This window comes from Onychostoma macrolepis, chromosome 07, assembly GCF_012432095.1.
Source record: "Onychostoma macrolepis isolate SWU-2019 chromosome 07, ASM1243209v1, whole genome shotgun sequence".
Taxonomy (NCBI): Eukaryota; Metazoa; Chordata; class Actinopteri; order Cypriniformes; family Cyprinidae; genus Onychostoma; species Onychostoma macrolepis.
The window spans coordinates 8,128,469-8,156,413 of record NC_081161.1 but is presented as its reverse complement, the minus strand read 5'-3'; the positions used below and the strand labels follow the sequence as shown (position 1 = coordinate 8,156,413).

General features: G+C 36.2%; 1 protein-coding gene across 5 annotated transcripts in view; it reads left to right on the top strand.

Annotated features, from left to right (window-relative positions):
• vat1l (vesicle amine transport 1-like) overlaps positions 1-26,284 on the top strand; it is a 53,939-nt gene extending 27,655 nt beyond the window's left edge. Inside the window, exons 8-11 of one of the 5 annotated variants that reach the window (XR_009272111.1) lie at positions 20,445-20,528; positions 24,128-24,919; positions 25,025-25,104; positions 25,205-26,284. Coding sequence is in view for 1 of the 5 variants with exons in the window: in XM_058782530.1 (XP_058638513.1) it covers positions 20,445-20,528; positions 24,128-24,226 (183 nt within the window). In the remaining 4 variants the exon portion in view is untranslated. Of the gene's footprint in view, positions 1-20,444; positions 20,529-24,127 lie in introns of all 5 variants that reach the window. The other 4 variants (XR_009272112.1, XR_009272109.1, XR_009272110.1 and 1 more) reach the window with 4 other exon arrangements.
• The last annotated feature ends 1,661 nt before the right edge of the window (positions 26,285-27,945 follow it).

Genomic DNA, 27,945 nt, shown 5'->3' with positions numbered 1-27,945 from the left:
CAACACTGCCCCTCACCATGACACTTCCTATGACAGTCATTTTTACAAGTAGGCCTACCAGTGTGACTATTAACAAAAATCTTTTTTTTTTTAACAGATTTGGCATGATTCACCCATGTGATCACACTAATTGAGAGATTCTTCACAATTTTCAAGCACCCATTTTTTTCTTTTCTAAAACATTCTAGTCTTTTCCAATCATGTCCAAAATCGTTTGTTCACATAGCAATTGCCACAAAAGTAATCAAGTTTTATACCATTCAAATAAAATGTATATATTAAAAAAATAATAATTGAAACCTTTATTTTTTAAAGTCTAAAATGAACAGTGGAAAAATAGATTTTAATTTTCCTCTAATTTGGGGCTGAAATATGACCCAGCCATGTTTTTGAAAGCTTTTGTAAGATTGGCCAATGTAATAACACTAATTGAGACATTCTTCCTAATCAATTATTTCAAGCACTCAACTTTCCATTTCTAAGACTTTTTAGCCTTTCTGAATCAAGTCCACAATTCTTTCTTTCTTTATTTATTTACATAGTCACCAAGTTTTGTACCATTCCAATGCAGTAAAAAAATCAAAATGCACACTTTTTTTGTCCAAAATGAGACTGTTTAACCTTTTCAAATCATTTCCATGATTTTTTGTGTGTATTCACAGATCAATTGCTACAAAAGTCACCAAGTTTCATACCATTCTGAAATTTAAAAGAAATGAATGGATGAATGAATAAATGAATGAATGAAATGCAAACCTTTTAATCTAAAATGACCGAACAGCACCAGGCTTCGTTTTCTTTTGATTTGAAGCTGAAATATGACCCATCCATGTTTTTGACAGGTTTGGTGAGATTTACCCATGTAATCACACTAATTGAGACATTCTTCCTAATCACCATTTCAAGCGTCTTTTCTTTGGGAAAATTTGGCCGTATTCACTCCATTCATGCTCATTTGAGCTCTACTTCATGTAGTTCTGTCTCATGTCAGTGACAGCATGCAAACCTCATTGGCTGCTGTGCCCAACAAAGAAGCTGCTCTGTGACATTTTCTTCTCAATCACACCGTACATTGCACTGTTGTCGTGGTAACCAGGGGCCTGCTTTGTGCTGGTGTCTGGTGACCTGGCAGAAGAGAGGCTTGGCAGTCACTTTGAGTCAGATGCAACGATGTTCAGATCAGCACTGACCTGAGGCCTGTGGAAAGGAACAGCAGAGCTGTATCTCGAAACATGATGCTTGACAGGCATGCTGGACGTTTGCTTAATTGGTCTGTGCCTGTGGGCTTTGGCCAATTAGCTCCTCATTCTGCATGGCTAAGTGAGCATTTGCTCAGGAGAGTATAGTATGACGCATAAAACAATAAAGAAGGACTTAATCATTTGTACACGGTTTGAACAAGCACAAAAATGATCTGTTTTTGCATACTGTAAATGAAGCCACCCACACACATATAAAGCAGCTTGTTGTTAAGCACATTACAGCATCTTCACAGCAGATAAAGGATGTTCTTTGCTCAAGGATACAGCTGGATTCTTGAGTTATGAACTTAAGTAGCTTTCATACTTCATGAATCCCTTTTAACCCTTAATTCATCCATGTTTCTTATTAATCTTGGGTTTACTGTAAATTTGTAATTTGGGTTAACCAGCTGGATTAACCTGGGTCTTATTTGCAACCAGTGGGGCATAAAACTCTGAGAACATGAGATCCATGAAAGAAAATCTAATTAACCCTGTAAAGCCTGACATATGAAATACTACCCAGAAAAACATTTTTATTATTATTATTATTATAATAGTAATATCAGTTTACAGCAGTGGCTCAACTGGTTTGGCCTTGGGACCCACGTTTTTCCATGGTCATCAGGCCGCGACCCACTATATTTTATATATATATATATATATATATATATATATATATATATATATATATATATATATACACACACACACACAGTCATGGCCAAAAATATCGGCACCCTTGGTAAATATTATCAAAGAAGGCTATGAAAATTAAGAATTTAAAATGGGGGGAAATATCATTATGAAATAAATGTTTTTCTCAAATACACGTTGGACAATTATTCGCACCCCTATAAATTCTTATGAGTAAAATATCTCTGAAGTATATTCTTAAAGTAGTTTAAGTCTTTGGTTCTTTTAATTGTGATGATTTTGGCTCACATTTAACAAAAACCCACCAAATCACTCTCTCAATAAATTAGAATATGGTGACATGCCAATCAGCTAATCAACTCAAAACACCTGCAAAGGTTTCCTGAGCCTTCAAAATGGTCTCTCAGTTTGGTTCTCTAGGCTACACAATCATGGGGAAGACTGCTGATCTGACAGTTGTCCAGAAGACAATCATTGACACCTTCACAAGGAGGGTAAGCCACAAGCATTCATTGCCAAAGAAGCTGGCTGTTCACAGAGTGCTGTATCCAAGCATGTTAACAGAAAGTTGAGTGGAAGGAAAAAGTGTGGAAGAAAAAGATGCACAACCAACCGAGAGAACCGCAGCCTTATGAAGATTGTCAAGCAAAATCAATTCAAGAATTTGGGTGAACTTCACAAGGAATGGACTGAGGCTGGGGTCAAGGCATCAAGAGCCACCACACACAGACGTGTCAAGGAATTTGGCTACAGTTGTATTCCTCTTGTTAAGCCACTCCTGAACCACAGACAACGTCAGAGGCATCTTACCTGGGCTAAAGAGAAGAAGAACTGGACTGTTGCCCAGTGGTCCAAAGTCCTCTTTTCAGATGAGAGCAAGTTTTGCATTTCATTTGGAAACCAAGGTCCTAGAGTCTGGAGGAAGGGTGGAGAAGCTCATAGCCCAAGTTGCTTGAAGTCCAGTGTTAAGTTTCCACAGTCTGTGATGATTTGGGGTGCAATGTCATCTGCTGGTGTTGGTCCATTGTGTTTTTGAAACCAAAGTCACTGCACCCGTTTACCAAGAAATTTTGGAGCACTTCATGCTTCCTTCTGCTGACCAGCTTTTTAAAGATGCTGATTTCATTTTCCAGCAGGATTTGGCACCTGCCCACACTACCAAAAGTTGGTTAAATGACCATGGTGTTGGTGTGCTTGACTGGTCAGCAAACTCACCAGACCTGAACCCCATAGAGAATCTATGGGGTATTGTCAAGAGGAAAATGAGAAACAAGAGACCAAAAAATGCAGATGAGCTGAAGGCCACTGTCAAAGAAACCTGGGCTTCCATACCACCTCAGCAGTGCCACAAACTGATCACCTCCATGCCACGCCGAATTGAGGCAGTGATTAAAGCAAAAGGAAAGCATGAACATACTTTCCAGAAGGCCAACAATTCACTAAAAATGTTTTTTTTAATTTGTCTTATGAAATATTCTAATTTGTTGAGATAGTGAATTGGTGGGTTTTTGTTAAATGTGAGCCTAAATCATCACAATTAAAAGAACCAAAGACTTAGGGTGAATCCCATTTCTCTGTCTTACCCCTTCCCCTTACCCCTTACCCTTAGTTTTGCACGTTCACGTGAGAGTAAGGGCTATTCCAATTCTCATTTTGATCGAGGGGTAGGGCTAAGGGGAAGTGGTAGATGCCCCTTAAAACCAAACATTTTCGCGAGCTTACTTGAAACCAAGGGGTACCCAGAACACACTGCGCAACCGGCAACAATGGTGGCCAGATCATCAAGTATTCAAGTATTTTTGGCTTGAATAATTTATTTAAAAATTACAACAGTCTTGTTTTGTGCACTAGACAGTCCTGTACATATATATTTGCAACCATGTTCTTAATTGAAACGTTTTAAAAATCGCTAGTTTGCTACGCTAACGTTACATTGCTGATTTGCACAACAGTCCCGCAGACTAGCCTTAAATGGACTCCATGCATGTCTACAGTTTTAACTAAACTCCAAAGTTTGTGATCAACACTTGTTGGCTCTGGTGACGTACCAGCCAGCTAGCGAGGGTGTATGATGACGTAACCGTAACCAAGTGGTGTCTCATTTCATAGGGGTATGTTTTCACCCCTAGCGCTTACCACTCGGTTTCGAGAGACAAGGGCTAGGGGTAAGACGAAGGGGTAGGGGAAGGGGAAGGGGAAGGGGTAAGACAGAGAAATGGGATTCACCCTTAAACTAGTTCAGTCTGTGTGCATTGAATTTATTTAATACACGAGTTTCACAATTTGAGTTGAATTACTGAACTAAATGAACTTTTCCACAATATTCTAATTTATTGAGATGCACCTGTAAATAGGAGGGAAAACAAAGCCCAAATTCCCTTAATCATCCATCACAATGAGAAAAACCAAAGAATATATTTCTGATATGCAGCAAAAGATAATTGAGCTTCACAAATTAGTGAAGTTGCTTTAAGAAAAGAGCTAGAACAGTGAAAATTCCCATTTCCACCATCAGGGCAATAATTAAGAATTTCCAATCAACATAAAATGTTACAAACTGCCTGGAAGAGGACGTGTGTCTATATCATCCTAATGCACGGTGAGAAGGAGAGTTTGAGTGGCTAAAGACTCTCCAAGGACCACAGCTGGAGAATTGTAGAAAATAGTTGAGTCTCGGGGTCAGAAAACCTTAAAAAAAAATTGTCAAACAGCAGCTACATCACCACATATAGTTTGGGAGGGTTTCAAGAAAAATTCTCAGAGCTCATCCAAAAACAAACTCCAGCATATTCAGTTATCAGACACAACTGGAACTTCAAATGGGACTGGCTTCTATGGTCAGATGAAACTAAAACATTAGCTTTTTAGCAGCAAACACTCAAGATGGGTTTGGTGAACACAGGGATAAAAAGTACCCCATGTGTACAATGAAATATACTGCTGTATTTTTGATGTTGTGAGCCTATATTTCTGCTGGAGGTCCTGGACATCTTGTTTAGACACATGGCATCATGGATTTTATCAAATACCAACAGATAAAAAAAATCAATAAGTGACTGACTCTGTTAGAAATCTTATAATGAGCCATGTTTGGATCTTCCAACTGCACAATAATCCAAACACAAACCTCAAAAACAACACAAAAATGGGTCACTGGGCACAAAACCAAGCTTCTGCTATTCCAGTCATCTGACCTGAACCCTATAGAAAATGAGTGGGTGAACTGAGGAGAAGCAGCACCAACATGGAGCTGGGAATCTAAAGGGTCTGGAGTGATTCAGGTAGAGCTGGGAATCGATTCCAAAAACAATCGATTCCGAGGCGTTGGGAATCGAGAGTCAATTCCAAAGGTTGGAATCGATCCCATCAAGAGGAATCGACTCCTCATTCAGAGCTTTTTTCAGTTCAACAAAGCTTATCTATGGGTGCCTCTCAAAAGGAAGGCTGCATCCTACGAAGGCTGCACACATTTAAATTCACTAAAATAAACTGAAAGCAAACGAGTCGGTACTGCATCATCATAATTTGAGGATGCAGCCTTCCGTTTGAGAAGCACCATTCGCCTCCCTCATGCTCGATAAAAGCCGTAATTACGAGAGTTGTGAGATAAAAGATTATTTTTATATATATAAAAGATCTATTTCATTTTTATATTTACCCTTCGCCTCATGCTCGCTAAAAGTGATTAGAAGTCTGATTCGTTTCCACGAAAAGTTTCTTTCGGATAGTTTTAATGAACCAGAAAAAAAAAAAATTATTCAGGGGTTATTTTACGGTGGAGCTGGCTTATGTTGTCCACAATTTTGAGCGCTGCACGACAGAATAGATCATGACGTGATTGAGGATCTTATTTCCATCTAAAATTCTATTTTTATTTCTATCAGCCAATGATAATTCTAAAAGAAAACGTCACGAGCATAGATCAGTGGCCGAGAGCGCATCTGATTGACAGATAAACCACGCGCTCTTATCAGTGTTATTGTTAATGTTTTGGCTATTTTGTTTCAATGTACAGTTTGTTAATTTTGTGCAAAGCATACAGTCAAAGTAAACTTCATCATTCAGCTGAACTGTGCACATTTATTTTAGACACTTCATGTCTTGTTCAATTCATGCGATAAATGCATGTCCCTGCTGAGCAGTGAGCTATGACTAATTTCACGGGCAAAGCAGACAAAATTACAATTTAAAATCAACCATAGCTATAGAAATTTATTGTCATTTTTTACAAATAAAGCTTCATATTATGAGAAGGATACTTTCTACGACCTTTATATCCTGCAGTCATGGCGAGATTAGGTTCCTTCGATCTAAAAAAAACAAGAATCGAAAAGGAATCGAAAACAACAGAGGAATCGATTCTCGGAATCGACTCCCATCGATTCCAGAACCAGGAATCGGAATTGGACTCGATTCCAAAAATTTCGGAATCTTACAGCACTAGATTCTGGATGAAGGAATGGTCTCTGATCTCTTGTCAGGTGTTCTCTAACCTCATCAGGCATTATAGGAGAAAATTTTGAGCTGTTAAACTGGCAAATGGAGGTTTCAAAAGTATTGAATAAAAGGGTGCCGTTAATTGTGGCCAATGTGTATTAGAGAAAAACATTTATTTCATAATGATACATTTTAAATTCGTATTATCCAATGAAAGGTTAGATTTTTGTTAATTTTTTAAATAAAAGATCGAAAGTACAATACTAACATGAACTGTTAATGAAACTGCTCCTGAATAGAATGAATATCATACCTTCATGCAAATCCTTCCCAGTTAACACGCAGTACCAGTTATGTGATTTATCGGTACTTTTATTTCACGCGACGCATGCTCGTAGTTTCTGCGCTTTAGTGAAGTGATTTGCAGGGTGCCGCCACATTGTGCACTACGAGCGCGATATAACATCTGGCAGGACAGGAAAGTTAATTTTTCTGAGGTGAGATACTTTTTATTTCATAAGTTACGAAATAACGATAGAATAATGACACTGACATTAAGCCTATCAACATCTCATCTGACCGCATGCTGAATCGGGACAGCGTGTTTTTTAGAAACTCTAAACTGCATCTGACAGACGTGTCAATGGCGTTCATGCACGTTTTTTAAAATAAAAGTCTCGCATCAGAAAAACATTTAGAATTACGTTTTTTGTCGCGACCCACCAGTTGAGAAACACCAGAACCTTGACAAAATATTAAAGGGGTCATATGACGTTGCTAAAAAGAACATTGTTTTGTGTATTTGTTGCAATGCAATGCGTTTAAGGTTAAAAAACCCACATTATTTTCCACATACCTTATTGTTACTTCTCTTTGCCCTGCCTGTCTTTTAAATTAGGCGTTTTAGGAAGACGTGGATGAGTCTTAACTTTTAGAAAGAATATCTCTTTGGGTTTGAGACTTTAATCTTTGCGACTTGACGGAATTTATATATGCATGTAGAGCTTGTGACACTCCAAAGACAAAGGAAAACATGAAATTGCACCATATGACCCCATAAATAAATAAATAAAATTTTGTATGTGTTTTTGTTTAGTATCAAATTTTATATTAATTTGAGTCTTTTAAGACTATGGTTTGAATCAGAGACCCAAACTGAGCAAAAATATGCAATTTGGTGCAGTTAATTATATTTGTATTGCCAAAAAGTAAGATGAAATTCTGGTAGCTTGAAATGCAAATCAATGATATCTTTTCAATAGTATCGCAGAATGCTTACATAAAAAGCATGTAAATGTCAGTTTCACTCTATATCTCCCAATAATATTTCTTATGATATTTAAATGCTTAGTTTTATAATCGCGAGGAGCAAAACATATAATGCAATGTAATACAAAGATAATTGAGAGGTGGACAAATAAATTTTTTTTTTAAATTATTGATGTATTATATTTGATACTCAGATTTTAACATGCTTTTTCTAAAAATGATGCAAAGATAATCAAATAAACCTAAGTTTCTTCAGTCTAGTTCATCTTGAAATAATACTAACATTAATGTGAAAGTTATTCTCTTCATTAAATGATTTTACAGCAAAAAGACACGTGTACCACAACCTAAAGGTGGATTTTTTTAAAAATTACATTGAAAAGTCATTTCCCTGCTAAAAAAGATGATCTATCAATGATGATTATAATTTGAGCATCAAATATGATACATTAGGCCTTATAGGGTTAAACCTGTAAAAAAGAGGATTTTATAAGGTTAAACCTTTTATATGTTTTTAGGATCGTGGGATTTTGAAATGTTTTGTGTAAAATAATTACAGTACATTTAAGATCATAGACCACGTAACATAATTTTTTTTTCTGAAACTAAACAGCATGTGAATGTTTCTGTGACTATAGAAATCACATGGATATTTAATGAGGCAAGCTCTGATTGATTTATAATTGGTCAAGAGCACACTGCAACATTTAGTACAGCATTGCTTCACACTGTGCACCTATAGTACCACAATTTGTCTGCTAGATTCATAACTCAGGGTTAAAAGTGACCTTAACCCTTTTTAAAAAGAAACTGACTCACAGTTGTAGTAGACAATATTTCCAAAACGTTTGGAAAACATGAGGACAACTAACGCAGATGCTTCATCTAAATATAACATTTGAAAGGATATGATGTTGTGGCTGACAGAAAACAGCCTTATTTTATTGAAGTTACTCATGAATAATCAGTTTCATGTCAAATCGTACCTTCTGCGTTTTTGGATCTTTATTGTTCATGATACTTGTGTGAATGTAATTATTTAGAATACACACTACATTTATGGAAAAGAACAGTATTTTGTGTTCCTTGAAGACAACCGGGTTTGAGATATTGAACGATATTGAACCTTTAAGATGTTGACGTTTTTGTGTGTTTATTTTTCATCCTTCCCATCAAGCAGAATCCTTGGGGATTCATCAACTCTATTGATGCTGTTGTGTTCTTCATTTTGTAGAGTGACAATCACTTATCATGGAGCCTAATGCAGTTTGCAACATAATAATACCCCAGTGTCCCCAAAACAATATTGGCATGTGATTTTTCTTTTCCCCCTCACATTATTCAGTGTATTTTTTTTTTCTTCCTCAGATTGTCTCAGAATACACCCCAGTACTTGAAGCGCATGCTTGTTGCGAATAGCTTTTACTCCTTCTGTGGTGGATGTTTTTCAGTAAGTGTAATAATCGTGGTTTTATATGGCTGAATGACTGAATCTGAGTGGATTATTGAGTCTTAATGGATTTTTTTTATAGAGATTTCAGTTTGAAAGAGGAAATGTTCAGGATAATATTGTGTAGACTGTCCCTTAAATATTTGAATATCTAAAGATTTCAGTACCAGCACTTTCAAATCTCCTTCAAATTCTGGGCCATTTGCAAAAAAAAAAAAAAGATATATATATACAGGTGCTGGTCATATAATTAGAATATCATCAAAAAGTTGATTTATTTCACTAATTCCATTCAAAAAGTGAAACTTGTATATTATATTCATTCATTACACACAGACTGATATATTTCAAATGTTTATTTCTTTTAATTTTGATGATTAGAGCTGACAGCTCATGAAAGTCAAAAATCAGTATCTCAAAATATTAGAATATTTACATTTGAGTTTGAATAAATGACCATCCCTACAGTATAAATTCTGGGTATCTCTTGTTCTTTGAAACCACAATAATGGAGAAGACTGCTGACTTGGCAATGATCCAGAAGACGACCATTGATACCCTCCACAAAGAGGGTAAGTCACAGAGGGTCATTACTGAAAGGTGTGGCTGTTTACAGAGTGCTGTATCAAAGCATATTAAATGCAAAGTTGACTGGAAGGAAGAATTTGGGTAGGAAAAGTTGCACAAGCAACAGGGATGACCGCAAGCTTGAGAATACAGTCAAGCAAAGCTGATTCAAACACTTGGGAGAGCTTCACAAGGAGAGAACTGAAGCTGGAGTCAGTGCATCAAGAGTCACCACGCTCAGACGTCTTCAGGAAAAGGGCTACCAAGCCACTTCTGAACCAGAGACAACTTCAGAAGCATCTTAACTGGGCTGTGGAGAAAAAGAACTGGACTGTTGCTCAGTGGTCCAAAGTCCTCTTTTCAGATGAAAGTAAATTTTACATTTCATTTGGAAATCAAGGTCCCAGAGTCTGAAGGAAGAGTGGAGAGGCACAGAATCCATGTTGCTTGAAGTCCAGTGTGAAGTTTCCACAGTCAGTGATGATTTGGGCTGCCATGTCATCTGCTGGTGTTGGTCCACTGTGTTTTCTGAAGTCCACAGTCAACGCAGCCATCTACCAGGAAATTTTAGAGCACTTCATGCTTCCTTCTGTTGACAAGCTTTATGGAGATGCTGATTTCATTTTCCAGCAGGACTTGGCACCTGCCCACACTGCCAAAGGTACCAAAAGCTGGTTCAATGACCATAGTGTTACTGTGCTTGATTGGCCAGCAAACTCGCTTGACCTGAACCCCATAGAGAATCTATGGGTATTGTCAAGAGGAAGATGAGAGACACCAGACCCAACAATGCAGATGAGCTGAAGGCCACTATCAGAGCAACCTGGGGTCTCATAACACCTGAGCAGTGCCACAGACTGATCGACTCCATGCCACGCCGCATTGCTGCAGTAATTCAGGCAAAGGAGCCCCAACTAAGTATTGAGTGCTGTACATGCTCATACTTTTCATTTTCATACTTTTCAGTTGGCCAAGATTTCTAAAAATCCTTTCTTTGTATTGGTCTTAAGTAATATTCTAATATTTTGAGATACAGATTTTTGACTTTCATGAGCTGTAAGCTCTAATCATCAAAATGAAAAGAAATAAACATTTGAAATATATCAGTCTGTGTGTAATGAATGAATATAATATACAAGTTTCACTTTTGAATGGAATTAGTGAAATAAATCAACTTTTGATGATATTATAATTATATGACCAGCACCTGTGTATATATATATATATATATATATATATATATATATATATATATTAACTGATATTACGAATCTTGTTTCATGAGGATAGCGATGTGACAACAACATTTTAAAAGTAAGCACTTGGATCTATAAATGTTTGCATCTTAATAAAACATAACAGTAGCCAACAGAATGTATTTCACATTTAATTTTCATACCACATGATGATGATTTTTATCTGCCATTTAAAAATCACAATATTTTTTTAATATGTATAAAACATTTTATACATAACTCTACAAAGCTAGCAGTACTTATTTTCTTATTGCATATAACAGTGTAGCAACTCTCAGTACAAACTTTGTTTTGTTGGAGTGGGTCGAAGACCTCTCCATAAACTGATTAAAAGCAGACCTCTGAGTGTTGGGAGTCTATACACACTTTAATTTCTTTCTAATCACAGGCTTCTTGAAAGCCCTACAGATTCCTCTGTGCTGATCTCATGGGTTGAGGACAGGCAGTACTGTGCTTCTGAAAGCACTATTTGATTTCTGTAGAGCGCACTCTCATTTACATTGGGAGAACAAGTAAAGCACTCTAATCTTATTCAATGGGAAGTATTCATTGTGAGCATTTGCAGCATCTGCTGTCAAACTGATGAATATGTTTTCTTGATTTGCTGGTGCTTTTTCTATTTGCATGTGTTTTCTGAAGTTGCAGTGCGTTGAGCTCTCTCGGCCACCGTAGATACACACCTATTCAGAATCAGTTCTGACTGCCCCTGTAATAGTCGACTAAACGTTAGACGGCGAGAAGAAGCTTAAGGCCCGGGTATACTTCTTATTCCGTGTTCCCCTCTGTCTCGCACAAAGTATAGTCAAAAAGTATACTTTAAAGTATACTCAATTGTGGATGAGTGTAGGTGAATGAGACTCAGTCTCAACATTCACCTTTGCTGTTGTGCGCGGACTGTCTGTGCGGACACAAAAATTGGACTGCGTGTGTATGGTGTGCATGGATGTTTGTGGACTCTTCTGGTGATGAAAATTATGCTACGCAGAAAGTACTTGAAACCGACGCAAAACACAAACGGCCAAAGTATACTTTGGGATTTTGTCAACCAAAATTTAGTCACAAAATAGGCCAAAAATAGTCAGTCGCAGGAAAAAAACCCCGCTTATTAAGCTTAATAGTTGGTCCTTGTGGTAATTGCTGAATCCAAACATTATTCATCGACCTCAAATATGGCTTATCATTTGAAACTGAAACGTTACGTTTCATTTTACATGGCTGCTCGCTCTAATGTTAACCTAGATAAATGTGCACTATTAGGCGCATATCAAACTTAAAATATGTCCTCATTTTTGTAGCTTCATAACAATAAAGTTGAACCACTGATGTCATATGGACTATTTTAATGAAGTCATTTCTACCTTTCTGGGCCTTGAATGTGGTAGTTGCATTGCTGTCTATGTGAGGGTCAGAATGCACTCGGATTTAAAAATATCTTAATTTGTGTTCTGAGGATTATTGTCTTGTGGGGCGTTCACACCAGACGCGACTTGCGCGAATAAATCACGCTATTCGTGAGTAGTAGGACGCTTGAACATTTTGAGTTTACTCGCTTCATTTGCACGTTTCTATAAAAGTACGAAGATGTATCGTACAGCTCCGGGTATCCACATACAGCGACAATGATTTTGTCCTCCAGTGTTGTTTTGGATTTCTGCCTCCGCTCGCTACATCGTAATCACGTCACTACTAGAGCAAGCTCCTGGCTGGTTAAGGCGGCGCGAATATTCGCCAAAGTTCAGATTTTTCAACTCAATTCGCGCGAATCGCGTCATTCGCGCCGCCGAATGTCTATCGCGTATTTGTATCGACTTAACATGTAAATCACTCGCGCTTAACGCTTCATTCGCGTCTGGTGTGAACGCACCACAGTTTGGAACGACATGAGGGTGAGTAATTAATGACAGAATTTTCATTTTTGGATGAACTAACCTTTTAACAGCTGTCAGCCATGTCGGTATGCAAAAGAGTGGGCTGAACTTTACCCAGTGCATTTTTTATTTTGGTCGCACATGCGCATCTGCGCACCACTTATGTGCATCCCTATCTATAGAAAGCTTGAAATGTCTATTTTAAAACTAACCAATTCAAATAGAAAACAAATGCTCTCTGGTTATGTAAGCTGTAGGTATGTTTCTCTCTAAAGGCGCATCCGCTGTGCTGCAGAGATGGTCGTCAACTTCATCTTTGCAGTCCACTCATAAATAACAAATAATTTAAATCTCCTTGACATAATCACAGTCATTACTTTTGCTGGTGCTTTGCGGAAAGCTTTATGTGTGCGCTTGAGTGTGGAATAGTTTAAGGCCTCCCCAGCATATATATTTAAGTAATTAAATAAATATAAACATGTGATTAATCGACTAATGGCTTAAATGAATGACTACTAGTCGACTAGAATGATCTTTAATCTGTGGCAGCCCTATACTGGCAACTACCCAGAACACCTTAGCAACCCCATAACAAAAACATGGCAACCATCAAGAGCATCCTAGCAACATCAGCACTGAAATGCTCTTGCAACCATCCAGAACACCCTAGCAACCGCATAGCTATTTGAAACTGCATTTAATAGGTTATAGGAAAGACAGATAATATTTACAGATTTTTTTTCCCTGTGAGCAGCTTCCCTTTAATTAAAGTTACAGAGTAACCCAGATCATTATATTCAAACAGCTAAACAGAATGACCAGCTGGAGCCTGATAAAGTCAGAGACTGCATGTGCTCTGATATGTCTGACAAGAGACTAATAGTCCTCACAAGCTGTGGCGGCACCAGGCTCAAACTGGCACATATCACCAGGGAACAGGCTAATGTAAGGTCACTCCGTGGCTCATGCTTGAAAATAAAAGAATTCAGAGCGGTTTCTAAGTGACAGCATGTGTTGTCCTATGACACCTCATTTATATTACAAATGCATAGAAATTGTTTTACTGCTTAAAAAGCTTCGGATTTCATTTAGTAATGATTTTCAAAAACCTTAATGATGTCCATATTTAATAGTTGACCAACAGGTCACAGGATTGCCACTGTCTTTCTTTCCCAGTGCAGTGACTCTTGATCAGGTGACCTATTTGAGTATTATTTGAGAGTGAGGGAAGTGGCTTCCCATGACTTCAGTGTGTGGGAGGGGAATTCCAGAGGGTGAAAGCCAGTGCCAACCTGATCTGAGGTCACGTTTTGTCCCTGTTATAATGAACAAGTTGAGGGTACAGATTGGAGAGGATCGTTCTCATAGGCGGAGTCTGACTTTTCTGGAATAACATTATTTTCACCAGAGCTGTAACCACCACAGACATTGAGTGATAATTAGGAATGGTCAAATTGTTCCTTTCAGTACTATGTGATGTTCTGCTGCTCTGTTGTACTCCAATATGTTCTGTTTGTTGTTAGGATAACAAAAAGTTTTCAAAGTTACATTATAACGACACTCGTCAGTGACAAAATTATTTGATGTGGCCATTCAAATCAAAGAAGGTTTATTACGAACAGTAATGTCCAATAATGTAAACTACTTGAATTGAAATTAATGGCTATAATTTGCATAATTCATATCTAAATGTAACAAGACAAGAAACATTGAAAAATAATTTATCCAAAAAAGAAAATTTGCTGAAAATGTATTCACCCACAGGCCATCTATGATGCAGTTTTAAAATTTAGCATTACATCACTTGCTCACCAATGGATCCTCTGCAGTAAATGGGTGCCAGCAGAATGAGAGTCCAAACAGCTGATAAAAACATCACAATAATTCACAAATAATCCTTATGACTCCAGTCCATCATTTAATGTCTTATGAAGTAAAAAGCGTGTTTGTCAGAAACAAATCCATCATTAAGGCATTTTAACTTTAAAGGAGACCTATTATGCTCCTTTTTACAATATGTAATATAATTCTCAGGTGTCCCCAGAATGTGTCTGTGAAGTTTCAGATCAAAATACCCCGCAGATCATTTATTATATCGTTTTGAAAATGGCTTTTTTGAGTGGAAGCAGAAACACACTGTGTCTTTAAATGCAAATGAGCTGCTGCTCTCCACCCCCTTTTACAGAATAGGGCTGTGCCTTTGTAGCGCATATCTCTGCTAAAAACATTTGGTTTTGATTATCATCTCTATCGTGCATTTTAAACCATATTAGTTTAAACTTCTGATATACAGTTTTCTGAGTGCACGCATCCGAAACACGCGCACAGAAAGAGGCTGTCACACGGCATGTGAGTACTTAACAAAGCTCTCTTTCATGTATTATTGCACTTTAACTGTCAAATACACAAAACTCATGAGTTACAAAATCAGTCAGTTATGTCTGTGAAGGTAAACAGCTGGGGGGGAAAATTGCATATTTATATTAGATCTGTGTGGCAGCAGTGTAATATACAGTAAATAAATCAATATTTCCACTGTTCTCTTGTCTCCTCTGAGCCTGGGACTTTTGCGAAAACACAATGCCGGTGCTGTGGGTAGAAACTTGTGGATTAAGGGGCGGTAATATTATAATAAAATCCCCTTTTTTCTACGTCACGGGGGGAGCGAAATCTTAGCGGCTAATTTTTTCACAAGCTTGCAGAGAAAGGTTTACCAAAACAAAATTTACTGAGTTGTTCTTTTTCAAATTTTCTGGGTTGGTAGATGTACCAGGGACTCGATTATAGCACGTAAACATGGAAAAAGTCAGATTTCCATGATATGTCACGTATAAAGCATTGCTTCTGTCCAAAATAGCAGTCCATAATCCATAATAATGCTTCCTCTAGTAAAAAAAAGAAGTCCATCCTTGTTGTCCTCACACATGTTTTGTGTGAAATGTTTTGCACTGGTGAAAGCAGTATTATGAAGAAGACTCATATTTTAGCTGGAAGCAACGGTTTGAAGTTAGAAAAAATCTTAATGATGGATTTATTTATTTTATATGGATTAATTCACAAGAATTAATTGATGGACTGGAGCCATGTAGATTATTTGTGATTATTGTGATGTTTTTATCAGCTGTTTTGGATCTTTCATCAAACTTTCATTTTTGGTTGAACTTGGAACCAGCATGTTAGGTGAACAATTAAAAATAAATGTGTGCATGTTTTTTTTTTTTAAATATAGTATTCAAATAGTTAATATTGATTACAATTAATTATAATTATTTTAATGTATAATTATTTTCCTTCTCCACAATGTTTAAGACATGGTTATGGCCTTATGGGCTTAAATAACTATATTAGAATTAATATGATTGATTAATATGTCTGACAAAACTGTCAGTGCTGTGCTGTACCAGGCCTTAATTAATCAAAAAGTTGAAATGCTTTTTGGCAATTTGCATTCAGAATCCACAGTTTGAATGGGCATGACACTTCTGGCCTAGAGCCATGGGATTTAAGCATTTTAAAGTTGGATGTATAAATGAATATTTGTGAAGCTTTGAAAATTAGATTTGTAGAGATGTGCCTCTGGGGATATATTGAGGCAGTCTTCCACTGATGCATTTTATCACCTCCAATCCCGCATAGCCACTGTGACTCATTCAAACACAATCAAACCCTCCGCATATTTGCAGTACCGTTGAAATGAGACTGATTCTGAGGGACACGGCTGGAGAAACAACCCTTGATGTTCTATGGGAAGAGAGGGTGGAAGGGATGATGTCTGTACACAGATTTATTACTCACCTAATGGACAGAACAGCAGTGGCATTGGTTTTTAAAACTCTTCATCCTTTGCATTAAAGCTGAGGTGTTTTGGGATGAGTTACATGCAGAGGTTTAATACTTAGAAGGCCTTAATATGTACCATTTACAGTTATATAATGTGCAGTTTAAAATAATCAAAGGGGTCTTTTTGAGGTTCAAATGTGTTATGCAACATATTTTACTTAATACTTGGTTTAAACTAATATAAAAAGCAATACTTTGTGAAATGTGTGCATAATGACAGTGCTCTACACTTCTGGTCAAAAGATTATTAAGAAGAAAAATTAAGATTATTTTATGTTTTTGAAAGAAGACTTTTATGCTCCTTATACCAAGGCTGCATTTATTTGATGAAAAATACAGTAAAAATATTATTACTACTGTTTTCTATTTTAATATATTTTCAATGTAATTTATTCTTGTGAGGGCAAAGCTCAACTTTAAATAAATCTCATGTGACACTTATTTAAATAAAGATCATGTGACACCGAAGACTGGAGTAATGATGCTGAAAATTCAGCTTTCCCATCACAGGAATAAATTACATTTGAAAATATATTAAAACAGAAAATAGTTATCTTAAATTCTAATAATGTTTCACAATATTATTATGTATATTGTATATTTCTCATTTTTACTTGATTTCATCAAATAAATGCAGCCTTGGTGACTATAAGTGACTTCTTTCAAAAGCATAGAAAGAAATCTTAATAATTCCAAAGTTTTGACAAGTAGTGTATTAAGATGAGTGAAATGAGTGGAACTGTAACAAGTTGACAGTAAAGCGAGTCAACGCGAGAAAGATTGATGAGCATAGCCAGGCTGACAGCTGGTACAGCTGACAGTGATGGACAGGATAATGATTGTTTGAGACAGAAGGCATTTTTTTCTCTCCAGACTATCAGCGTAAAACAGGGTTCTTTTGACAATGTATCACCTATATAAAGGTGTTGATGAATACTAATGATGCTCTCACAGAGACGGTTAACTTGCGTTGTTAATGATAATGGGCCTAGAACAGACACTTGTGGCACACCAGCCTTTGTCAGTGCTAATTTGAACATGAAATGCTAGCAATATTATTTGTTTACAACAATATTGAAAATATTTACAGTAGCGTTGTGATGGAAAGACTTTGAAATGTCTTCCATCACTGTTTTCACTGTTAATGCTGATTCTGCTTTTTTTGTATTTCCTCGTCTAGCTAAGTGGGTGTGGCAATAGGAAGTGCAAACTGAGAGAAAAGTAAATGTTTGTGCAAATGTTTTGGTTTATCTGTTCTCTTTTTAATTGTATTATTAATTGTATTTATCTTCTTAAACTCTTGTTTCTAAATCTCATGTATATCATAAGTCAAAGTCAAGAGTTTCTTATAAAAATGGTATGTTCCAATTTGGGGAGAGCGGGAAAAGATGTGTATTTAAGATGGCTGCCACTAGTAGTAAGGGAGTGGACAGATAGAGCACTTGGAACAAGATTGTAGTGCTGTGTAGCATGTGAAACTCCAGCCTCAATGTCGTAGAGGGGAGTTGGTACTGTTTTTAGTACTTGCAGTTCTAGTTTTTATTACAATCTTTGTTTTAAGCACATTTTGCACATCTGCTTTAAATAAACAACCCTTTGGACTCCAACTTCGCTGTTGATCCTCCTTGTGACTGCTCGGGTCATTATCACAAATGTACTTAAGGCACTTTTTGCTTATAACAGCTTTACGCAAAACAATGACTTCAGGTGTGAAGGATATCAGGATAAAACTTGTGTCCAAGACACTAGGTTGGTGTAGGGGACTGTGGATGAAAAGCATCTTTTAAATGGCAATTAACTGTTTTTAATTTCATTAAGATTTATTACCATCAAGTGGTACTGATGTTTATTCCTTTTTCATCATTCATGATGCCAGGGACTGTTAACAGTTGTCGTGTTTCTATTCTCAGGGCCTGACTAGCAGCTGTCATGTTTATTCATTTACTGATTCATCCAGTTAACAGTCATTTTACAAGATGTGGACATACTGTACATCCCCCACATAACCTGTGGGCACAGTATAAACTCTTACATGATAATCATATTGTGCAATACTGTCATGTGCATTCTGTCTGGTTGTGCAGTGTGCCTTGTGATGTCCTGCGAATAACTTGCACCTTGTAATTAATTTGATCTTGGTCTTACCACTGAAAATATCCTCTCTTCATCCTTAAAGCTCGTTAAAGCTACCATACAAGTTTTGGACCAACCTAACTAATGATGTGATAGTAGCTCATTTTCTTTTTTGTAGCCGCATCTTCATCTTGACATTTGGCAATTAACTATAACGTATCGCTGCTTTTTTAAATTCTAGGCTGTGAAATGTGTGGATAAAGGCTGAAATGCACTACACAACTTTTCAAATTGGAATTTAAACACTATCCACCTTTTTTCTAATGAATCTACTGCGTTTTAGATTCTGGTTTGGGTTCCACTCAAAAAGACTGAAACAAATCACTTCAAATCATGTTGCACTACAATCCTTGTCTGTCTGTTTGAATAAATGAGCTATACATATTCCTTCATGTTCTGTTTTCAGATAATGTAAGATTCAGTATTTTAATGTGACATGGAGTAACAAGAATATATAGCAAGAGCTCTTTTCAATTCGCTGCATTCTTTTCCTCATTATCTGAATTTTCCTTTGTGTTCTGCTGTAACAGTATGAAAAAAGAAAACAAATACTGTGTATTTGTGGTCTTCTCTCCCAATTTAATTTAAGATAATCCATGAATAACTCACTGGAATGCACTAAGAATCTCTCCTCCCCAACTCTTCATGTCTTTTTCCAGGCTTGTTTTAACGTGGATGCTTTAAAATGTAATTGTCTTCCCTTTTCACTGCTAATCCCTATCAGCAGTGTTTACTGAAATGTTTCTAAAGCAGGTAAATCCATTATTTGTTATCTGTCAAAATGACGCTTTGAAATATCACAGTCTGAAATATTATCACTCAATGTTAATGTTAATGAACATTTTTGATTAAGTTAACATATGTTACATAATATAGACATAGTACTGCAGTAATATTTAATATGTCTGTGGAAATAATTGAGCTTTTGGGGTAATTCATGGTAAGTAATTTGTTAATGCTTTTGCACTTTTAAATTTCCTTTTAATGTTTGATGGTTGAAGGGTGAGTAGAATAATATTACCTCATTGTACCCAGTTCTTGAAAATGCTTATTATTGCATTAATAGAGTGAAGCTTTCGCTGATTGTTTACAGTGTAACAGAAGTTACACCCATAATTCATGCAAAGCATCAGGTGCGTAGGAAAAAGGTGGATAGGCATTATACGCTTTCCAACTTTGTAGAGGAAAAACTGGGCATCATAAAGTAAAATGTTGAAATGGGACTGCAACTTTCCAAACGGATGCAATAGCACCTAAGAAATCATCCACAAAATTTGTTTTTATTTTTCAATAAGTCTTCAGAAGACATATAATAGCTGTGTGCGAGGGACAGACAGAAATGTAGGTTATTATTCACTGAAAGTCTTATTTTGAACCTCACTGAACTCACTGATGTAATCGCAATGGCACACTGGGGGAAGAAGGGTCTATAGTCCCTATTCATAGAAAGTTCTTTTGAGCTCCGCTGGAGACATAAAATCATACAGGTTAGACGCAATAATGAGGATTTAGAATGAGTTACATAAATACTGACAATTAATTGGTGAAGTTTTAAATGGAGTGCATTGGTTGTACTGATTGTACTGACTCTGCTGCCCCCTTTAGTATAGTCTGTGACACTACACACATGACATGAGGCAGTATGGAGCTTATGCATCACTTCTTGATTTGTTTGACTTAATGAAGTTTTGTGTGTGTGTGATTTGTTGCTCTTGTTAACCTGTAGGTGAAGGAAGCCATGCAGAGAATCCATGACAGAGGAAACATAGGGAAGCTGATTTTGGACGTGGAAAAATCTCCCACGCCTTTGGTGAGTGAGTCATCCTAAAACCTGCCTTTGAATTTAGACCCGTGTTCTAAGGCGAGCAGAACATTATGTTCAAAACATTATAATTATCATGTCAACCATTGGTGCTGCCCTTTCATTTTTCTGTTTTCATAATGTCTTGCATTGTTCAGTTTTCTAACATCGTTATTTTTTAGATTCGGTGTATCCAAAACTGTGTAAGGAAAAAAAAAGGGATATTTTATGAAGCACAAAGGCACAACTGAATAATACACCTGTTTACTTAAAGAAGGAACGAAAAATGGTATTATGACAGTGATCCAAGAGTTGGGCGACATCACCTCAGCTGTTTCCATGGAGACTGCGTCTTATGACGCTGTTCTCAGAGGAGACATTCTGTGGAAATTGTGGCCTACAACAGCTTGCTTTCATGAAATCTTCCTTTAGTGCCTTCACTTCAACTTGGGAAGTTCTCAAAGGAGCAACTGAAGAAGAACATCTGATAACATTTTTTCCATTTCCTCCCTTCCCAGAAGAAGATTAGCTTCTGTGTTTTAGATTTTTCTACTCAAATGAGGAAGGTGTTTGAAGGATCAGCTGATAATGTCTAAACTGTCGCTCATAGCTCAAGACCCTTAAGCGATAGTTTCACTAAAAATGAAAATTCTGTCATCATTTACCCATCATTTACTTTCTTCCTTCTGTAGAACACTAAAGAACATTGTCTAAACAACATCAGGTTATTTTAGTGTCATTGAGATTTTATTTATAGTATTTTTTAACAGTTTGAATTAGTTTTTAGTAGTGCTTTCAAACAATTAATCGTGATTAATCGCATCCAAAATAAAAGTTTTTGTTTACATAATATGTGTGTGTGTACTGTGTATATTTATTATGCATACAGTGCCCTCCAAAAGTATTGGAACAGTGAAGACAAACTTGTTCCGTTGGCTGTGGAGTCAAGACATTTGCAAATATGATGAAAAGATGAATATGAGACAAAACTACAGAATGTCACATTTTATTATTAGCCGTTTCAACACATACATGTTTTACCAAATAAAAAGAACAGCACTTTTAGAGTTCATCCCACTCATTGATGTGAGCATAAGTATTGGGACAGTTGAACATAAGGCAGATATAAAAGATTAAAAGCTAGTATTTAGTTGCAGATCCCTTGCGCACAATCACAGCAGTGAGTTTGTGACCCATAGACATCACCAGACTCTTGCTCTCGTCCTTTGAAATACTTTTCCCAGCCTTTAATGCAGCCAATTCCAATTGTTGCTTGTTTTGGGGTGTTTCTGCCTTTACTCTCCTCTTCAGCAGGTGAAATTCATGTTAAATCAGATTTAAATCTGTAGATTGACTTGGGCAATCTAAGACTTTCCATTTCTTTGCCCTTATAAACTCCTTGACTGAACTGGCAGGGTGTTTTGGGTCATTGTCCTGATGCAATATGAAGCACTTCCCAATGAATCTGGTGGCATTTTCTTGAATATTGGTAGGCAAGATGGTTTTGTACCTTTCCAAATTCATTCTGCTACTGTCATAATACATTAAGTCATCAGTAAAGTTGAGAGGGACTGTTCCAGAGACAGCCATGCATGCTCATGCCATGACACCACCTCCACCATACTTTACAGATGAGGCTGTATGCTTGGGATCATTTGCAGTTCCCTTTTTTTCTCCACATTTTTGCTTTCCCATCACTTCGATAAAGGTTCATCTTTGTCTCATCGGTCCATAAACACAGTTCCAAAACTCTTCTGGCTCACCGTTGTGCTTTTTTGCTAACTCTAATCTTGCCTTTCTATTTTTGGAGCTGGTCAGAGGTTTGTATCTGGCTGTGTAGCATCTGTAATTCTGTGTCAAAGTCTCCTGAGGACAGTAGATTGTCAGAGCATCACCCCAGCTTTCTGGAAGTTGTTGGTGATTTTACAAACATGTCCTTTAGGATTCATTTTCACAGCTTTTATGATTTGTCTGTCATCAACTACTGTTGTTTTCTCAGCCGATCAGGTAGTTGTTGGTTGCTGGTGTCGCTGGTGGTTTCCAAACTCTTGATTTCTCCATGCCCTTTGTTTTTGCTAGAGCTCTAATTGGCTTCCTCTTTTCTTTTAGCATCCAAATTGCTTGCTTTTCTCTCAAAGTCAGCTCTCTCTTCTTCATCCTGGTTTGTGTGTGTCATCATCGAATGCAAGATTCAGAATGCAGAAGTAATGAATATAACTGATACGACACATTCCCTGCTTTTATTATCTGAAGAATTAATGCAACAGGACACAGCTGATCACTTAGAAAGACCTGTGAGGCAACTGTTCCAATACTTATCACATCAGATAGGGGATGAAACTCTAAAAGTGCTGAACTTCTTAGCTGGTAAAACATCTATGTGTTGAATCACCCAATAATAAAATGTGACATTCTGTAGTTTTGTCTCATATTCATCTTTTAATCATATTTGTAAATGTCTTGACTCCACAGCCAACAGAACAATTTTGTCTTCACTGTTCCAATACTTTTGGAGGGCACTGTATATAAATACACACACATGCATGTATATATTTAAGAAAAATTGTATATTTCTATATTAAATATATTTCTATAAATATATACATGTAAATATAAAAAAATATATACTGTATGTGTGTGTATTTATATATACATAATAAATATACACAGTACACAAACATATATTACATAAACAAAAACTTTTATTTTGGATGCGATTAATCATTTGACAGCACTAGTTTTTAGTTATATATTTTTCATTTTTTATTTTAAATAAAGGTTTAGTAATTTTGGTGTGTATTTTTGTCATTTTTATTATTATTTTAAATATGCCTTTATATCTATATCTCTTCATTAATTTTATTTATTTATTTATTTATTTTGGTCATTTCCTCATTTACTAAATGAAAACGAAAAATGTTTCCTTGGCGACTATCTGAAATAATAAAATATTTTTAAAAAAAATTATTATAATTTTTCTTTATTTTTTATGGTTTTAGATTAAGATACAGGTAACTGTAATAACCATGAACAACATCAGACTGTATTTTTCATTTTAATGGCTTTATACATTAAAACATATTTTTTATGGTTTTATATTTAGTTTGTTAACTATAATAACCCTAAACATCATTAGACTGCATTTACTTTAATTTTATGGACAAAATAATAATAAAATTAAAATTAACATTGCTTTTACTTGATTATCTGTTATGTTTTGTAATTTTTGCTATTTGTCATTTGTTATGTTTAAAGTGCTTTTGTGTAAAGAAAGTAACTCTTAAAGGCACTATACAAAATAATTTGTATTATTATTATTATTATTCAATATTTTCTTTTGTGTTCCGTATAAAAAAGATCATACAGGTTTGGAACTGAGTAAACATGGTTATTGTAGTTGTCAGTTATGTCTCTCTCTCTCTCTCTCTATAGAATTTGAGTGTTTTATTTTAGTTCAATCCGATTTCAGCAATCCTCACAATTGTTGAGACCTCTGAAATGCTAGAGGAGATGCATGCCTGAGAGATTTCCTGCACTTCAGATCATTCTGAGAAGCAGGAGACTGTCAGCCTGTGTGAAAAAACAATGATCTTTGATTTCTCTTTCAGATGGCCAATGACAGCACAGAGACCAGTGAGGCAGGTGAGGAAGAAGAGGAGCAAGAGGGAGACAATGACAACAAAGAGCGAATGCCCTTCATTCAGTGAAGCCAGACTCATCCAGAGACTATCATGAACCTGAGCTGAGCTCCGTGTCATTGTGAAACGTATGTGTGTGTTCTGTCTGTTTTTTGTGTGTATCTTTGCCAGTTTTGGACAAAAATACTCCAAAACATTTAAGTGTGTTGTTAAGTGTTCGACTGAAGTGCCATTCTTAGTGCGGTGTTGAATTGTTGCAGTGTTTTAGACCAAAACGTTACTGTGCGATTGCCTTTTCGTGAAAGCCTTTCGGATGTTTTATTTGGCCCCGTCAGTCAGTGGATTGACAGATGACTGCAGTCAAAGTCCAAAATTAATGCTTGCCAAGAGACAAATGGAAGTCAAAATTGGTTTTGGCAAGTAAATTAATTGCAGTTTAATACACGGTGTAGGTCCAATATAAGTGACTTTAAGTCTTCAGATGTCTTTTAATGACTTTTACCTCGGTGGGCAATTTACCATCTAACGTTTATCAAGGAAAAGGTTTTTTGTTTCTCTAGAACTCCATGCGATGGCGCATATGTGAAATATTCCTCACAATAAATAATTATTCACTACCAAAAATGAAAATTCTGTCATTTATTCACCCTCATGTCACTCCAAACCTGTATGACTTTTGCTTTTGCTGATTTTTTGAAAAATGTTGCTATGGACGTCTGATGAAGGCCTTGGCAGAAACATCTCTGTTCTTGAAGAAATAAAGTATGTTTACTTCTTTAACTACTTTTCTTCTGAAGTTTCGAGCATCTGCATTTTATTTTTGTCTATTTTCAAGCATGTTGGTAATCATTGACTTCTATTGTATAGACAAAACAATCACTGAGACATTTGATGAAAGTGAGACACACGGAAGAAAGAAAGTCATACAGGTTTGGAATGACATGAAGGTGAGTAAATAATAAATCTATAAGGAAAAAAAAGGATTTTTACAAAAGCATTTTTATTCAATAGAAATAATACTATAAATGATCTCTATTCATTGTGCAGGTGTGGCAGGTTAATTTTGGACACTGCTGCAGATGCATTTGTGTGTGTGTGTGTGGGAAATGTTTCCTGACAGTTCTGGAGGTGAGTGTGAGACTGTATTTATGACTGAAACTGGTGAAGAAAGGCAAAGGCATAATTCAGCTGGAGCTTCTTGTTGTCCTGTAGGTGATTGTTTGGGTCGCACATTTTTAGTGTGGCGCTGTTTTTCTGCTCAGAGCATCTGCGTTACTCTTGGTACATCTCAGATCACATTATTTAAGTCTTTGGAAGGACATTTAAATGAGTTGTCATGATCAGCTACTATACGTAATATACCCCTACGGTATTATGCATGCTTTTTAAAGAAAGAGCTCACCTCAAAATTCAAATTCGTCATCATTTACTCACCCTCATGTCATTCCAGACCCGTATGACTTTCTTTCTTCTATGGAACAGAAATGGAGATATTTCGCTGATTGTTCATGCCGCTCTTTTCCATACAGTGGCCCAGGGGGTGAGTAAACCATGACACAGGTGCTTTTGTTTTGGATGAACTATCTCAGTAAATCACCAGTAAACGATCTGATGTTAATGTCAAAGCCAAGCATCATCTTTTTAATTTCAAACTAGTAACCTACAACAAAAAAATAATTCTTAGTGCCTTTTGTCACATATCTGCACTGAGGACCAGAAGGCTTGTCAGTGTTTGTTTTTGTTTCTGTTTTTCATAGAGAATAGACACTTTAATGTCAAATATGTTAAGCGACTTCAAATCTTTTCTGCTTGCATATACCTCAGAAATGAAAATTGTGGCTGTGTTCTCAAGTTGTATTAGTTGTGTGTATATGTGAAGGTATGTTTCATCTCCTCTTAAATTATTAATTAGCTGGCTTTATAGAGAATATATATAAAAACAATCAGTCTGATAGTAATTGATCATGACTTGTGCTCATCATTGTTCCTCCTTTTTGAGTTGTTTCTTTACATTAAAAGAATAGTTCACCAAAAAATGAAAATTTGCTTATAACTTACCCTCCAAGATGTAGAGGAGTTTATTTCTTCATCAGAACAGATTTGGAGCAATTTAGCTTTACATCTCTTCTCACCAGTGGATCCACTGCAGTGAATGGGTGCCGTCAGAATGAGAGTCCAAACAGCTGATAAAAACATCACAATGATCCACAAGTAACCCACACTACTCCAGTCAACAGTTAACATCTTATGAAGTGAAAAGCTGCTGTTTGTTACAAACAAATCTGTCATTAAGATTTTAACTTTAAACCATCACTTCTGGCCAAAATACTGACCAGTGCAAAATGGCAATGGGAATATTATTCTTACAAACATGCTTTTCAAGACATTAATTGATGGACTGGAGTAGTGTGGAATACTTGTGGACTATAGTGATGTTTTTATCAGCTGTTTGGACTCTCATTCTGACGGCACCCATTCACCGCAGAGGATCCATTGCTGAGCATGTGATGTAACGCTAAATTACTCCAAATCTGTTCCAATGAAGAAACAAACTCATCTACATCTTGGATGGCCTGAAGGACAGTAAACTTCTAGCAAAGTTTTATTTCTGGGGTGAACTATTCCTTTAAGCAAGAATGGAATGACTTACACATGAGCAAAAAATGACTGATAATAATGACTTCAAACCCATTCGCCCTCTTTCTAATTAGGCCCACAAATTAAGTGTTTTTTGCTTGTTTCTTGTTTGATTATCAGACTGGTTGTACATGACTGAGTATATGAAAGGCACACATATTTGACAGTATCTTTCCACATTTTGCTGTTTATTTTGGGTTACAATTGTTTTCTTTAAAGACTTGCCTTAAAGCATTATTTTTGATGTGTTAGTGGACCCCAGCTCAAGACACACAAAAGCATATTGTTGCTGTGTAGTTTTAGTTTGTAGACGTGCTTTTATGTTGTGGTAGATTGCAAACACATGAAATCTGAATAAAATGTTGTGCAGAGCATTTCTGTGAAGTGTTATTTGGCCTTTATGCCATTAAAATGCTGTTCCGCACATCAACCTCATAACCTTTCACACGGCTCCTGTCTGATATTTTGCTGCAGAACTGGTAACACTGATTGAAACATGACAGACACAAATGTTGTTGGTTCTTTTCCCTCAGTAACCCCGAGGTTACTCACAAATGGCACTGAGGAAATTAACAAAGCATCACTTTGCTCTTTTCAGTTAAAAATATTGTGGTCAGTGGCCTTTTCAAGGTTTGTTATTCAGAAATCTGACATATGGCTGTGATAAAAATTGTGTTTGACCTTTCCCATGGATTTCTGACTGTCACGCAGTAATGGAAATATCTGCCGGAATAATTAAGTGTTTTTTTTTCTAAAAAAGTTCTTTTGACAACCAATACCTGCCCCAAAATGAATATTTTAAAGAATTTCTGGGATTGAAGCTTGTAAGCTTCACACAAATAACAAAAATAAAATCATTTATGTATCATGATTTAGCAATATGTATCATATTTCTAAATTATTTATTTATTTATTTTTATTTAATGTGAGGAACAGGCTGAAATTTGGTAACTCTTTACAGTACGGTTCCATTTGTTCAAATAAACTACATAGCTAAGATGAAATAGCAATGAAAAATACTTGTAATTCAACAATCTTAATAATCTTAGTTAATGTTCATAACTAAAACAATTTTGAAAATTTAATGTTGTATCTGTGATATTATTTGATGGACCTCAGCTAATAATAACAAAAAACAGTTGCATTTTTAT